Below are 17430 nucleotides of genomic sequence, written 5' to 3'. Positions count from 1 at the left end.
CTTGCCTCAGCCTGATGAGCTAAGTCCACTCTAAAACTGAACAAGACCAAAGAGATGATTGTGGACTTTAGGAAGGTGCAGGCTGACAACTCCTCACAGCACATACACAGCTCCTCTGTGGAAAGAGTTAGGAGTACCAAGTTTCTGGGAGTGCGTGTAATGGATGATCTCACCTCCTTTCTCAACACAACCTCTACAGTCAAGAAGCACAGCAGTGTCTCCACTTACTGAAATTAAGACAAATGATGCTCCTCCTCCTCCTGCCAATTTTAACAGATTTTTACAGGAGCACCATCGAGAGTCTCCTGACCAGCTGCATCGATGTCTTGTACAGGAACTGTAAGGCATCTGGCTGCAAGTCCCTACAAATGATTGCGAGGACTGCTGAGAGGTTCGTCGGGCTCTCTATTCTATCCATTAGAGAGATTAATCAGGAAAACAGCCTACACAGGGTCATTAGCATTATCAGTGATCCCTCCCATCCATCCAACAATCTCTTTGACCCCTGCCTCCACCACCATCAGGTAGGAGGCATGGTAGCATTAGGACGAGAATTCTTAGGATACGAAACAGTTTCTTCCCCAGGCCTTAAGACTACTGAACTCCCTGCCACCAATCAGGTCTCATCACATATGAAGTGCCAGTAATATTATACTGTTTAGGTGTTAGCTTATATCGTATATGCTCATTATTTGCTAATTTATTTGAGGTAATATTACTTTATATGCTATGTGTGTAAATTATATGTATTGTGCAGTGCACCTCGGTCTGGAGGAGCATTGTCTCGTTTGGTGGTATACATGTGTATGGCTGAATGACAATGAACTTGTTCTAATTAGTTTGACACAATTTTGTAAGCTGAAGGGCCTGTTCCTGTGCTGTACTGTTCTAAGTTAATCAGCACTTTAGTTTTGCTGACATTTGAGTAAGAGGTTGCTTCTGCAACACCACTCACCTTATCTCACTCCATTAAGTGGAGTGATCACCACCTGTGATTTGTCCAACAACAGTACTGTCAACAGTAATGTTAAAAATAGCATTGGAACTGTGCTTAGCCACACCGTCATGTGTATAGAAAGAAGAGCATACAGCAAAGCATGCAACTTTGAGGTTCACCTATGTTGATGGTCAGCAAGGAGGAGATGATGTTACTAGTCCTCACTAATTGAGGTCTGTCAATGGGGAGGTCGAGTATCCATTTCCAGAGGAAGGTAGAGTGGCCTACGTCTTGAAACTTGATGATGAGTTTGAATGGGATGATTGTGTTGAATGCCAAACTGCAGTTGATGAACAGCAGTTTGATGTATGAGTTCCTGTTGTGCAGATGATCCAGAGCAGAGGGAAGAACCAGAGAAGTGACATCTGCTGTTGATCTGTTGTGGTAGGTGCATCTAGGTCATCTCTGAGGCAGCAATTAATTCATGTCGCAACTACCCTCTCAAAGCACTTCATTACGGTTGCTGTAATTGTTTTCAGACGGTAGATATTGAGGCAAGTCATCACATTCCTCTTCATCTCTGATAAAATAGATGCCTTCTGAAGCAGGTGGAAACCTCAGTCCGCAGAAGCGAGAGGCCAAATGTGTTCTTAAATACTCCAGTCAGTTAGTCCTCACATATCTTTAGTTCTTAGCTAGGTATGCTATCTGGACCAAATACCTTTTGTAGATTCGCCTTCTTGAAGAATGCTGGACATTGGCCTCAGAGATTGAAATTACAGGGTAATCTGGAGCTGTGGGGCTCCTGTGGGTGTGTTATAGTTATCCCTATCAAAACGTACATAAAAGGCATTGAGTTCATCCAGGTATGATGGGTCGCTGCCACTTAAGCTAATGATCTCCCTTGTAGGAAGTTATATTGTGCCGCTTTGCCACAGTTGTTGAGCATCCACCTGCGATTCAAGTTTAGTCCAAAACTGCCTCTTTGTGTTTACAATTACCTTCCTAAGGTTGTACTAGAACTTCATATATAACTCTGGACATCAGTCCTAAACACCACAGATCTAGCCCACTGCAAATTACAAATTGCCTGGTTTTCCAGGGCTTCTGGTTAGGGAAGACTCAAAATGTTTTTGTCAGTACACACACTTATCCACACATGTCCTTTTGAAATCAGTGACAATTGTGGCGCTTCATTTAGGTAGCTAAAAACTCCTTTAAATGGTCCCATTCATAAATACGAAGTAATCCTGAATTCTTCTGTCCAGTTTTTTCTAGTCCTCTTCACCAGGCCATACTCTTTAGTCTCTGCCTGTAGACAGGCAGAAAAAGGCAAACTAGGTGATTGGATTTACCTTAGTGTGGATGAGGGGTAGAGTGCTAGGTATTCTTGATTGTAGCATAGTAGTGGTTGAGTGTGATGAGTCCTCATGAATTGCAAGTGATGTGTTGATAGTAGTTACAGAGACTTACTACCAACCTACTGCCCTCTGCTGTGCCTATTGTTTTGTTTATTATTTATTGTAATGCCTGCACTGTTCTGGGTACTTTACGCATTCTTGGGTAGGTCTGTAGACTAGTGTAGTTCTTGTGTTGTTTTACGTAGTTCAGTGTAGTTTTTGTATTGTTTCATGTAGCACCATGGTCCTGAAAACGTCTCGTTTTTACTGTGTACCGTACCAGCAGTTATGGTCAAAATGACAATAAAAAGTGACTTGACTTGACTTGACTTCTTCAAGTTCACCTAATTAAAGTCCCCGCCACAATTGTACAGGTATTGGTCCAATGATAAGAACAAAATAAATGACCAGGCCATTTATTTACATGTCTTGGTGAAGAAACAAATGTTCGCTAGGATACTGGGAAGGCACACTTTATCTTGTTGCATTTGTATTGTGTGTTATAATAAGAACCATGCAAGTGGACTAGGTTGAAAATCACATCCAAAAAATAAGCACCTGTCATGGTAAACTAAAGTGAAATGCAACGACAAACTGACAAGCAACAAATATGAAAAAAACAACTGTGCAAATTCAAAATAATTATAAATAAATACTGAGAACATGAGCTGTAGAGTTCTTGAAAGTGGGTCCATAGGGTGTGTTTAGTAATCAATTCATAGATGAGGTGAGTGAAACTATCCACACTGGTAAAGGAGCCTGATGGTTGGAGGGTAATAACTGTTCCTGAACCTGGTGGTGTGGACTTAAGGCTCCTGTACCTCCTTCCCAATGACAGCAACAAGAAGAGAGCATGACCTGGATTGTGTGGTTTCTTGATGATGGATACTGCTTTCTTATATCAGCACTCCTTGTAGATGTGCTCAATGGTGGGGAAGCTTTTCCTGTGATGGACTGGATTGTATCTACCATTTTTTCTTGGCTTTTCCGTTCTTGTGTATTGGTGTTTCTAAACCAGACCATGGTGCAATCAGTCAGGATACTATCCACTGTGCATCTATAGATGTTTGTCAAAGTTTTAGATGACATACCGAATCTGTACAAACTTGTAAGAAAGCAGAAGTGCAGCCGTGCCTTCTTTGAAATGGCACATGTACTGGTCCTAGGACAGATCCTCTGAAATGATAATGCCATGGAATTTAAAGTTACTGACCATCTCCACCTCAAATCCCGAATAAGTACTGGCTCATGGATCCCTGATTTCTTCACCCTATAGTTAACAATCAGCTGTGGTTTTGCTGATGTTAAGTGAGAGGTTGTTGTGGCACCATGCAATCAGATTTTTAATCTCTTTTGTGTAAGCCTATCTGTCAGTACCTTTGATTCAGCCAACAGTGGTGTGGTCAGCAAACGGTGGTGTTGGAGCTGTACTTAGCCTCATAGTCATAAGTTTAAAGTGAACAGAACATGAGGCTAAGCCCACAACCCTGTGGTGCACTTATGTTGATGGTGATTGAGTTGGAGTTGTTGTTACCAATTCATAATGACTGAGGTTTGCAAATAAAGAAATCGAGGATCTAATTGCACAAGAAGGTATTGAGGCATAGGTCTTGGTGCTTCTTGATTAGATTTGAGGGGATGATTGTATTAAATTCTGAGCTAAGGTCAATGAAGATCATCCTGCTGCATATATCTTCACTGTCCAAATGTTCCAGCACTAATTGAAGAGTCAACGGAATGACCTCTACTCTTGACCTGTTGTGCTGATAGGCAAATTAGAGTGGATCCAAGTCACACTTCAGCAAGAGTTGATACATTTCATAATCAACCTCTCAAAGCACATCATTACATTGGTTGTAAGTGCTACTGGATGATAATCTTTGAGGCTGGTTAACATGTTTTTTTCTTTGGCACCAGTATAATTGAAGCCTGCTTGAAACTAGTGGGTAACTCAGATTGCCAGAGCAAGAGGTTAAAGATCTCAGTAAACACTCCAGCCAGTGATTAGCACAGGTCTTCAGTACTCGGCAGGTACACCGTCTGAACCATATGCTTTCCGTGGGTTCACCCTCCTGAAGGATGCACTCACGTCAGCCTCGGAGACTGAAATCACAGGGTTGTCAGGGTTACTTAGTAGTTTTGTGAGCTGCCCACAAAAAGTGTCATAAATCAGCAGTGCCATTTTGTCCATGGATGCTGCTTTCTTATGGCAGTGCTCCTAATGAATGGATTCAATAGTGGTGAGGGTTTTGCATGTAATGGTCTGAGCTGCACCCACCACCTTCTGTATTCTTCTCTGTTCCTGGCCATTGGTGTTTCCATACCAGGCCATGATGCAACTAGTTAAGATGCTCTCCACCATGGATCTATGGAGATTTGTGAAAGGTTTTGGTGACTGCCAAATCTACTCATATTTCAAACAAAGTGTCATCACAAAGAAAAGCTGCAGTGCTTTCTTTGAGATAATAATTATGGTGCCAAGAAATTTAAAGCTACTGACCCTCTCCACATCCATTTCCCTAATGAGGACTGGTTCATAGACCTCCGGTTACTTCCTCCTGTAGTCGATAACAGTTCTTTGGTTTTGCTGATGTTGAGTGAGAGGTTGTTGTTGGGGTACCACTCAAACAGAATTTCAATCCCTGCCTAAATGCTGATTCATCACCACCTTTGATTCAGCCAACAACAGCAGTATCGTTAGCGAATTTAAATACAGCATCAGAGCTGTACTTGGCCACACAATCATAAGTATAAAGTGAGTAGAGGAGGGGAAGGGGGTTAAGCACACAGTCCTGTGATAAACCTGTGCTGATGGTAAGGGTGGAGATGTTGTTGCCAATCCCTACTAACTGGGGTCTGCCGGTGAGGAAGCTGAGGATCCAGTTGCACAGGGAGGTATCGAGGCCTTGTTACAGTGGTGGGGCATTGGGAGCAAGGGTGGACCCAAATGCAAGGCACATCTTGTGAGGTTAGTTAAATTGAGTTTATTGTTTGATACCAGGAGAGCAAGGCAGAAGCAGGAATAGCGAACTGGACAAGGACTCAGGACTACGACTAGGCTGGGACTAAGGGTCTGGACTTGACTCGGAACTTGGATGCTGCCAGGGCCAGGACTTGACTCGGAACTTGGATGTTGCCAGGGCCAGGACTTGACTCAGAACTTGGATGCCGCCAGGACCGGGACTTGACTCGGTATGTGGATGCCGCCAGGGCCGGGTCTTGACTCGGTACGTGGATGCCACCAGGGCCGGGTCTTGACTCCGAACTTGGATGCCGCCAGGACCGGGACTTGACTCGGAACTTGGATGCCACCAGGGCCAGGACTTGACCGGGTACTTGGATGCCCCCGGAGCCAGGACTTGAGTGGGTACTTGGATGCCCCCGGAGCCAGGACTTGACTTGGAGCCTCCGGGTAGTGGCGAGCTCTTGACTCGGCCCGGGAACAGTAGACAGCGGTTCTTGATTCCCTCCAGTGGGTTAACTGATGGACCCACCTCGGTGAGGAAACTTTGCAGGCTCGCTTTGGCGAGGTAACTTGACACGGTTGCTCCAGTGAGGAAAGGCGAATTCCCAGCACTCACTTCGGGCGGAGACAAGGCTTGCTCCGGCCAGATGACATTGGCACGCTGTACCTTTGGTGACTTAGCAGACACTCTCGCGCCGAACTGCTGAAAGCCGGAGACTATAACCGGTTCAGCCGAGAGTAAATTGCCTCTAATCACCAAGACTGAGGGACACGGGAAAATAGGGAACCAAAGGGAAACAGGGAGTCAACGGTCCGGATTGTAACATAAACAAAGTAAATTTAAAGGGACCCTGATCTGGACCATGACAGGCCTAGGTCTTTGAGCTTAGTAATGAATTTCAAGGGGATGATAGTGTTGAATTCTGAGTGAAAAGCATTCTGACATATGTATCTTCATTGATAAGGTGTTTGAGAGATAGTGAACAGTAAATGAAATAGCATCTGTTGTTGACAGTTATGACAGTAGGCAATTCGGAACCGGATCCAGGTTGCTCCTCGGGCAGGGGTTGATTTGCTTCAAGCCCAACCTCTTAAAGCACTCATGATGATGGATGTAAGTGCCACCAGATGACAGTCTTTGAAGTAGGTTACCGTATTCTTCTTGGACTGATTGTAGCCTGCTTGAAGTAGCTGGGTACCTCAGACTGCCAAAGCAAGAGGTTGGAGATGTCTGTAAATATTCCAGGCAGTTGATTAGCACAAGACTTCAGTACTTGGCCTGCTGTGCCGTCTGGGGCAGATGCTCTCTGTGGATTCACCTTCCTGATGGATGATTTCATGTCAGCCTCAGAGGCTGACATCACAGGCCTATCAGGGGTTGGAAGGGTTTGTGAAGGTGCCTCCACGTTCTTTCAAAGTGAACATAAAAGACATTGAGCTCATCTGGGAGTGAAGATCATTGCCAGTTGTGGTACATTGCACTCTAGTTAGTGCCTGATCACACAATATTTTTGTTTGTACCTGTACCCAGATTGAAAAGCTGAAAATATTTTTTTTTAAACTTTGTTTCCATAAATTACACTGGACAACAACATTTTTGCTTCCTGAATATGTTTGGGTGGTTCTTGGATTTTGGGCTGCTAATCATGAAAATCAGCATGAAAGTTACCTATTCTGCACCATTTTTTTTGAAATCACCAATATTTGTTACTTCAATTCATTATTCAAGTCAGAATAACTGATGCCCAGATTTAGGAAGGCATTTTTGTTGATTCACAAATCAAACAGGTCATCAATGATAGACAATTCGAAGAGCTTCGAGTGGAACTGGAGAAAATCACATGGAACGCATTCAGAATCAGAATCAGGTTTATTATCACCGGCATGTGTCATGAAATTTGTTAACTTAGCAGCAGCAGTTCAATGCAATACATAATGTAGAAGGAGAAGAAGAAGAAAAAAAAGTCAATCAATTAGTAAATTAATTATAATGTACGTATATTGAATAAATTAAATTTCGTGTAAAAACAGAAATAATATGTATTTTAAAAGTGAGGTAGTGTTCATAGGTTCAATGCCCATTTAGAAATTGGATGGTAGAGGGAAGAAGCTGTTGCTGAATCACTGAGTGTGTGCCTTCAGCTTTCTGTACCTCCTACCTGATGGTAACAGTGAGAAAAAAGCATGCACTGGGTGCTGGTCGCTGCCTTTCTAAGACACCGCCCCTTGAAGATGTCCTGGGTACTTTGTAGGCTAGTACCCAAGATGGAGCTGACTAAATTTACAACCCTCTGCAGCTTCTTTTGGTCTTGTGCAGTAGCCCCCACCTACCCCCCATACCAGACAGTGATGCAGCCTGTCAGAATGCTCTCCACTGTACATCTATAGAAGTTTTTGAGAGTTTTTGTTGACATAAAAATCCCTTCAAACTCCAAGTGAAGTATAGTTGCTGTTGTGCCTTCTTTATAGCTGCATCGATATGTTGGGACCAAGTTAGGTCCTCAGAGATCTTTACACCCAGGAACTTGAAACCGCTCACTCTCTCCACTTCTGTTCCCTCTGTGAGGATTGGTATGTATTCCTTCGTCTTACCCTTCCTGAAGTCCACAATCAGCTCTTTCATCTTACTGATGAAAGAGCTGATTGTGGACTTCAGGAAGGGTAAGACGAAGGAATACATACAAGGTTTGCTGCGACACCACTCCACTAGTTGGCATATCTCGCTTATGTATGCCCTCTCGTCTCTATCTGAGATTCTACCAGCAATGATTGTATCATCAGCAAATTTACAGATAGTATTTGAGCTATGCCTAGCCACACAGTCATGGGTATATAGAGAGTAGAGCAGTGGGCTAAGCACGCAGCCCTGAGGTGCACAAGTGTTGATCACCAACAAGGAGGAGATATTACCACCAATCCACACAGATTGTGATCTTCAAGTTAGAATCAGAATTCAGAATCAGGTTTATTATCACCAGCATGTGACGTGAAATTAGTTAACTTCGGATGTCGAGGATCCAGTTGCAGAGGGAGATACAGAGGCCCAGGTTCTGTTACTTATCAGTCAGGATTGTGGTAATAATGGTGTTAAACGCTGAGCTATAGTCAATGAACAGCATCCTGACATAGGTGTTTGTATTGTCCAGGTGGTCTAAGGCCGTGTAAAGAGCCATTGAGATTGTATCTGCTGTTGACCTATTGTGGCGATAGGCAAATTGCAATGGGTCTAGGTCCTTGCTGAGGCAGCAGTTCAGTCTAGTCATGACCAACCTCTCAAAGCATTTTATCACTGTAGATGTGAGTGCTACTGGGCGATAGTCATTAAGGCAGCTCACATTATGTTTCTTAGGACGTGTTGTTGAAAATTTTCTTGGCGACTACAGAGCACCAAACCACATGCAGTTGGTTAACAACATGTTTCAAGCATACAAAATCATGAAGGGCAATACGTAACTGAAGATTCATTTTCTGCATTCCCATTTAGACTTCTTCCCTACAAATCACGGCACTGTCAATGACAAGCATAGTGAAAGGTTTCACCGGGACATTACAGTCATGGAGAAATGATATCAGGGCAACTGGAATCCATCAATGCTGGCTAATTATTGTTGGACACTTAAGCGAGAAGCCTCGCACACTGAGTACAAATGAAAATCATCAACAGAACATTTTTAGCTAAGTTGAACTATTGCAAAGTGTCACACTGTTATACAATTAAACACATTATATTCGATAAAATTTAATTTCTTGATTCTCTAAACTCGTATGCAATACAAGTATTCTGAAATTATACTTGTGTTCAGCTTCAAGCAGTCTATCATAATAAAAAAATCTGAGAAAGCAACACTTTAGAAGAAAATTGTTGTCTAGTGTTATCTGTACTTTGTGGATTGCTTTGTGGATCCAGAACTGGCTTGCCCACAGAAGGCAAAGAGTGGTTGTAGATGGGTCATATTCTGCTTGGAGGCCGGTGACCAGTGGTGTGCCTAAGGGATCTGTTCTGGGACCCCTACTCTTTGTGATTTTTATGTGACCTGGATGAGGAAGTGGAGGGATGGGTTAGTAAATTTGTTGATGACACAAAGGTTGGGGGTGTTGTGGACAGTGTGGAGGGCTGTCAGAGGTTACAACAGGATATTGATAGGATGCAAAACTGGGCTGCGAAGTGGCAGATGGAGCTTAACCCAGATAAGTGTGAGGTGGTTCATTTTGGTAGGTCAAATATGATTAATGGTAAGACTCTTGGCAATGTGGAGGATCAGAGGGATCTTGGGGTCTGAGTCCATAGGACACACAAAGCTGCTACGCAGGTTGACTCTGTGAAGGCATACGGTGCATTGGCCTTCATAAATCGTGGGATTGAGTTTAAGAGCCGAGAGGTAATGTTGCAGCTATATAGGACCCTGGTCTAGGGGTTGCCAACTTTCTCACTCCCAAATAAGGGAAAAAAGTAGCAGTCAAATACGGGACACTTGAGTTTACCCTGAGAAAGACTACCGTGACCATGAAGCTTTTTTCCATAGATGCTGCCTCTAGCATTTTCTGTGTGTTGCTTGGATTTCCAGCATCTGCAGATTTTCTCGTTTGTTATCTATGCTCTTATTATAACCCTTTACTTGAATTTATACAGCAGCTTTCACTGACCCAAAAATGTAGTACATCAAGATTGCTGCATGAAATTTCAACTGTGACCCATTTTCCCAATTAAACAAATCTATCATTGACAATCTTAGGTATCATTATTTATTCATTTAATTCTGTACTGTTGATTCTAAGAGTCTGTGTATCCTTACTATATCTTGCACATATTTGTTATTTTTGAATAAATTTTGCAGTAGGTATATTTCCTGATGCAATCAACATGTAAAACTATTCCACAAGACATCAGAAGGTGGACTTTAAGAAATACCATTAATACGAATTAAATGGAGTAACTATCATCACATTAGCATCCAGGATACCTTCAAAGGCCAATGGCTCAAAAAGATGGCATCCATCATTAAGGACCCCTGTCACCCAAGACCTGCCCACTTTTCATTGCTACCATCAAGGAGAAGATACAGGACCCTGAAGACACACTCTCAACATTCCAAAAACACCTTCTCCCCATCTGCCATCAGATTTAGAATGGATAATGAACCAAAGAACACCACCTCTATTTTCCCCTCTTTTTGCACGAATTTAATTTAGTTTTCTTTTTTTATATACTTATTGTAATTTATAGTTTTTATAATCATGCGTTGCAATGTACTGGATGCCACAAAACAACAAATTTCATGCCGGTGATATTAAACCTGATTCTGAATTGCAGAAAAGCACGGAAATTTTCTTTGTGACAAAATTCATCTCTCGACAACAGTAGCAAGATAGATTCTATAGTTACCTCATTGTTCTCTGCTCCACAATCCTGATAGATTTTCATTGTGTGCACCAGAAAATCTTTTGAAATTACATCCACAGGGAGTTAGAGATGTATTCTTGATTCTGTGTAAACTAATGGTATAATTTGGGAGGAAAAATGAGTACTGTAACTGTAAAAAAATTAACCTAGTAAGTATTAATCAACATGGATTCAGACTTGATTAATCCCATACTTAATCAACCTCCTTGATTTTTTTTGAGGAAATCAGTTTTTAAAAAATTATGAAAAGTCATCACATCTATTGTGCCTAGACTTACAAAAGATAATTCATCTGGATATTCCCTCAATAATGAATATGAGTCAAACTAAGTATTGGAAATAGTCGAGAAGCTAACTGAAGAATAAGAGACAATGCATTTGTGAGAAAAATCTTTTTGGGATGCAAGGGGAATATTGAGTGGTTTTCCAGAGGTTGATATTTCTTGGTTTGGAGATACTTTGAGGTTAAGGACCAAACAGCTGTAACAATTCATCCCTACATAGTATGTCAACAATTGTTTTGCTGCCTGCCACAAAATCATGGTGTTCAAGACTCAAAGATATGGGAATCTTCAACAATTTTCTACACTACAGGGGACAAGGTGGTCAGGTATGTATGTGATCAGGAAAATACATTATCTGCTCAACTTCATATTTGTGCATAATACCCAGTCAAGTTTACAGAATACTATGTTTTGATCTGAAAGTCAAATCAAATTCTGTTGAAGGAAAAAAAAGTAATTTCACTGTTTTCCATTGAAATGAAAACATAGAGCTGCTGCTTCATGGGTTCAGCAACACAGATTTGATCCTGACCCCTGGTGCTATTTGTGTGGAGTTAGGAGTTGAGGGATATCCTGTTATCCCTAAGTCTACCTGATACAGATGAAGGCAGATTGATTTCTCATCTTAAAGATAGGCCATCCAGCAATGGGAAAAACTATCTTAATATGCACTAGGTTACTTGTTCAGACGTCCAAAGTGAGATTTTAACCATAATCTTGACTGAGGCTCGTGATTTTCACTCTCAGATCAAATTATGTGCTCAATATTCTAAGATGGTACCGAACCTCAATTTTTTTTTGAAAAAGATGCAAGGTTTTTACTGATAATCAAGCCATCAAAATAGATCATTCTACAGCGTTCCTTTTTTTTCCAAACAAGTAATGTCGTTTACCAATTCAGAGCAGAAAATCATACAAACCAATTTATAGTGATGAAATCATGCTACATTTTTGTTTCCCCCTTTCCATAAACACTTTATACCTTGAATGTTAAATTTTCTTCCATCCTCGCTATTCAATTAAGTTCCCAACACCCTCCCGATATGAGAATTATCTAACTGCACACCAATCCAGTTTTGATATCTTATTCCTAATGAACGTAGCGTTCATAAAGATACATCTTCACACCCCAGTATCTACTTTCTCGACAATAATTAATATACACTTTTCGGTATTTTTATTACACCAAACTATTACCCTCTTTCTCACTAGTCATTAGGGATCTCGTTTCTGCACCTGTCCTCATTCTCAGAACTCTACTGTATTTCCTAAATTTTTTATTTAGAGATAGAGCGTGGCAAATCTAGTTCGACGATTTTCGATCCTCGTCTGAGCGTCGTTTTGAAGAAATCATCTCTCCTTTCTACAAAATCAGTTTTTTGTTGTTTCTGAGCAGGGGCTGTTCACGAAAGTGGACTGACAGAACACCGGGCGGACCCACAAAATGTTTCCATGGAATCCCAAGCTCGAATTTCGATTGAAATCAATACACAAAGTCACTAGACGTGGTTCGCGGCAATGTCAGTGCGTGAGCTGGTCACTGAGACCGTCACCTGGGTCTCATCACGCACTGACTGTCATCCAGTTTGTGGCATCAAGTCGTCGGGGGCAACCAATGGGAGAGCGGCAGCGAAGCGGAGGGCTCCCGAGTGCGCGATATTCTCGCGATAGGTGGTGCTTCCATCGCCAAGAAGGCGAGAGGCGCGTCTGCGGAATGAAAGAGGAGAAGGAGAACAAGGGACGAGAGCGGCGAGTGGAGATCCAGTTCCGAGATAGAGAGGAAGGCGAGAAGCGGAAAGAAAAGGATGAGAAAAAGGAGGTGCTCACCAAGGTAGGGTTAGTGATACCTGACTTTTAAAAAAAATCTCTAGCGAATCGTTTCTTTTGTCGAGAGCGTTACGGGGTCTCCATGGTGACGCGAGAGTTAAAACGGTCAGACGAATGAAGCGAACGCTTGCGATGATTGACAGCTGGCGAACCAATCCGAGCCGTAAGGACAGCACGTGGTGCAACTGTCAGCCCTGGCTCCGGGCTCTCCTGCTGCTTCGGGTCCCCAATTGCTGGTTGACAGCCGCTCTCTCTTTTTAATGAGAGCATCCACGCACTTGACAATGCTGGTACAGAAATTTTCCAACGACTCCCTGAGAAAACGTACATTGTAAACCGATCGTGGGCAGCCTGCTGCATTCTCTTATCAAATTTATGCTTACAAGACAGGAGACGGCTCTTGATTGTCCTTTGAATCAGTTGTGGTAATAATTTGCTGTAGGAAAGCGGGAGGGAAAAAAGGGGAGAATACACAACGAATCCCATGACTTGGGTATCTCACTGCAGTAATTTCGTTAGTATGTCAGTCATTACGGAAAATGTAATTTAACGTAAGTTAATTTAAAATAATACATCGGTGATTTAAAAGAAATCCCACTAATGGTGTAAATGTTTTGCACGTTTTTAATTAGCCCAATACATCTATCAATTCGCTGTAAACTAGACACGTTTTTAATATGGCACGATTTCTTTGTAAGCACATAAATTGGAAAGCCAGTGACAGCTCTACAGTAATTGTGTGCGGGGAAGGAAAGTAGTTGTAACCAATGTGGTCAACCAATTTAAGGCATTAATTGTATTTCTCCAGAACAGCTGAATATTTTTAAACATAGTACTGTATATCAGCCGCTTGAAATGGAATTGATTTATTATTATATGTACAGAGATACAATGAAAAGCTTGTCTTCCATACTTCGTACAGATCTAACTATTACACAGTGCATTGAGGTAGAACAAGATAAAACAATAACTATGCAGAATAAAGTGTAACAGCTACAGAGAAAATGTAGATAAATAATAAGGTTCAAGGTCCTAATGCTGCAGATGGCGAGGTCAAGAGATAATTTTATCCTACTGAGGAACCATTCAATATTATAAGAACGGGATAGTGGCTGCCCTTAGGCCTAGTGGCACATGTTTTCAGACTTTTGTATCTTCTGCCCAAGAGAAGAGAGGAGAAGAGAGAATGTCTGGGATGGGCGGGGTCTGCCTGCTTTACTGAGGCAATTAGAAATACAGACCGAGTACAGTACATAGCAGGGAGTCTGGTTTCAAAGATCTGTTTTGTTTTGCTGGCATGAAGGGAAAAGTTGTTTGCATGACACCTGACACCCTTTTTACTAAACTCCTCATCTCCTTCGGTGGTATCTCCAAGCTGGAGTTCGAGCAGAATCTGGCCCACACGGTCATGGGTGTACAGGCAGTAGAAAAGGGACGAGGCCACAACCTGTGGAGTATTAGTATTTTGAATAATCGTGGCGGAGGTGTTGCTGCCTATCCTTGCTGTTGGTTAGGGAGTCAAGAATCCAATTGCTGAGCTTGGCTGGAAGGCTGGTGTTATTGGGTGTCAAGGCCAGCCCCTTGAAGCACGCAATGGTAGTCGATGCCGGAGCCACTGCATGGTAGTTGTTACCTTCTTTTCCCCAGGTGCTGGGATGATAGTGGTCTTCTTTAAGCAGGTGGGAGCTACAGACTGAAGCTGGGAGAGGTTAAAAATGTCTGCAATTACCCCTGCCATCTGCACATGATCTGCAAATCTGACATACTTGTATGTTTTGTTCATTAATGCACTAAATTATGTTTAATTTCTAATTTGGGCAATCATTTCCTAATAGTTTAAGAATTTTATTAGGATAAAATTAATTTGTGTATTGATCTCTAGGAGATTTTAAGTTTTCGTTTCTGCAGGTATATTTTTATGATTTTTTTTAAACAGTGAATCCTTTCAGCACTTTTATTGCTTTCAATATAAGAGTAATACCAACAGAATTGAAAACTTACACTGAACTCACTTATGCATAAATTAAAATAGAACTTGTATTGGACCATATTATTGAAGTATTTAGAATTTTTCTAAGTACTTTTGTTGAAGATATTCAAGTTATTTAAAGGACTTGGACTTGCATTGGAATATAGAAATCTACAGCACATTACAGGCCCTTCGGCCTACAATGTTGTGCAACCACGTAATCTACTCCAGAAACTGCCTAGAATTTCCCTACTGCATAGCCCTCTATTTTTCTAAGCTCCATGTACCTACCTAAGAATCTCTTAAAAAGACCCTATTGTATCTGAGGCGTTGGCAGTGCATTCCGAATCAGAATCAGGATTTTTGTCACTGCATGTGACGTGAAATTTGTTAACTTAGCAGCAGCAGTTCCATACAATACATAATATAGAAGAGAACAAAAAAAAATAAAAAGTAAATCAATTACAGTATATGTATATTGAATAGATTTTAAAACATGCAAAAAACAGAAATACTGTATATTTTAAAAAGGTTGAGGTCGTGTCCAAGGATTTAATGCCCATTTAGGAATTGGATGGCAGAGGGGAAGAAGTTGTTCCTGAATCGCTGAATGTGTGCCTTCAGACTTCTGTACCTCCTGCCTGATAGTGACAGTGAGAAAAGGGCATGCCTTGGGTGCTGGAGGCCTTTAATAATGGACGCTGCCTTTAGAGACACCGCTCGCTGAAAATGTCCTGGGTACTTGGTAGGCTAGTACCCAAGATGAAGCTGACTAAATTTACAACCCTCAGCAGCTTCTTTTGGAAATGTGCAGTAGCAGCCCCCCACCCCCCCCCCCGCCCTGCCCCCATACCAGACAGTGATGTAACCTGTCAGAATGCTCTCCATGGTACATCCATAGAAGTTTTGAGTGTATTTGTTGACATGCCAAATCTCTTCAAACTCCTAATGAAGTATAACCACTGTCTTGCCTTCTTTATCACTACATCAATATATTGGAACCAGGTTAGATCCTCAGAGATCTTGACACCCAGGAACTTGAAACTAATTGCTCACTTTCTCCACTTCTGATCCCTCTATGAGATTTAGTTCCTTCATCTTACCCTTCCTGAAGTCCACAATTAGCTCTTTCTTCTTACTGATGTTGAGTGCCAGTCTGTTGCTGTGGCACCACTCCACTAGTTCTCACTCCTGTATGCCCTCTCGTCACCACCTGAGATTCTACCAAAAAGGTTGTATCATCAACAAATTTTTAGATGGTAGGTGAGCTATGCCTAGCCACACAGTCATGTGTATATAGAGAGTAGAGCAGTGGGCTAAGCACACACCCCTGAGGTACACCAGTGTTAATTGTCAGCGAGGAGGATATGTTATCACCAACCCTGGTTAGGAAGTCAAGAATACAATTGCAGAGGGAGGTACAAAGGCCCAGGTTCTGCAACTTCTCAATCAGGATTGTGGGAATGATGGTATTAAATGCTGAGCTATAGTCGATGAACAGCATCCTGACGTAGGCATTTGTGTTGTCGAGGTGGTCTAACGCCATGTGAAGAGCCACAGAGATTGCGTCTGCTGTTGACATATTGTGATGATAGGCAAATTGCAATGGGTCCAGGTCCTTGCTGAGGCAGGAGTTCAGTCTAGTTATGACCAAATTCACAAAGCATTTCATCACTGTCGATGTGAGTACTACCAGGCGTTAGTCATTAAGGCAGCCCACATTATTCTTCTTAGGCACTGGTATAATTGTTGCCTTTTTGAAGCAAGTGGGAACTAACGTTCACATCAGTGAGAGGTTGAAAATGTCATTAAATACTCCCGCTTGTTGGATGGCACAGGTTTTCAGAGCCTTTCCAGGTACTCCATCGGGACCTTCTGCCTTGCAAGGGTTCACTCTCTTTGAAGACAGCCTAATATCGGCCTCAGAGACAGAGATCACAGGGTCATCAGGTGCAGCAGGGATCTTCACAGATGTAGTTGTGTTCTCCCTTTCAAAGTGGGCATAAAAGGCATTGAGTTCATCTGGCAGTAAAGCATTGCCGACGTTCATGCTATTGGGTTTTGCTTTGTAGGGAGTAATGTCTTGCAAACCCTGCCAGAATTGCCATGCATCCAATGTCACCTCTAAGCTCGTTTGAAATTCTCTTTGCCTTTGAAATAGCCCTCCGCAAATCATACCTGGTTTTCTGGTACAGGCCTGGGTCACCATACTTGAATAACACAGGTGTAGCCTTCAGGAGATGATGTACCTCCTGGTTCATCCACAGCTTTTGGCTTGGGAATGTATAGTAAATCTTTGTAGGCACACACTCATCCACACAGGTTTTAATGAAGTTGGTAATGACTGCAGCATACTCATCCAGGTTCGAAAATGAATCCCTGAATTCAATCCTGTATTCAGAGATTCAAAGCAGTCCTGTAGGTGCTCCTGTGTTTCCCTTGTACATACCTTCTTAGTCCTTCCTACTGATGCTGCAGTCTTCGGTCTTTGCCTGTACTCAGGGAGTAGAAGTACAGCCAGGTGATCAGACTTCCCAAAGTGAGGGCATGGAATAGCACGGTAGGCATTCCTGATGGTGGCGTAGCAATGGTCCAGTGTGTTGTTTCCTATGGTATTGCAAGTGATCTGTTGATGGTAATTGCTTAG

General features: G+C 42.2%; 1 protein-coding gene across 4 annotated transcripts in view; it reads left to right on the top strand.

The window, feature by feature from the left end:
- The first annotated feature begins 12620 nt into the window (after positions 1-12620).
- The window catches only part of upf3a (UPF3A regulator of nonsense mediated mRNA decay), a 57149-nt gene continuing 52339 nt past the window's right edge, over positions 12621-17430 (top strand). For all 4 annotated transcript variants that reach the window (XM_063054074.1, XM_063054075.1, XM_063054073.1 and 1 more), the window contains exon 1: positions 12621-12818. In XM_063054074.1, coding sequence (XP_062910144.1) covers positions 12702-12818 — 117 coding nt within the window. In that variant the 5' untranslated portion in view covers positions 12621-12701. The remainder of the gene's footprint in view (positions 12819-17430) is intronic.

This window comes from Mobula hypostoma, chromosome 7 (genome assembly GCF_963921235.1).
Source record: "Mobula hypostoma chromosome 7, sMobHyp1.1, whole genome shotgun sequence".
In the NCBI taxonomy this organism is placed as follows: Eukaryota; Metazoa; Chordata; class Chondrichthyes; order Myliobatiformes; family Myliobatidae; genus Mobula; species Mobula hypostoma.
The sequence above is the reverse complement of the archived record's forward strand: the minus strand, read 5'-3'. Positions and strand labels throughout refer to the sequence as shown.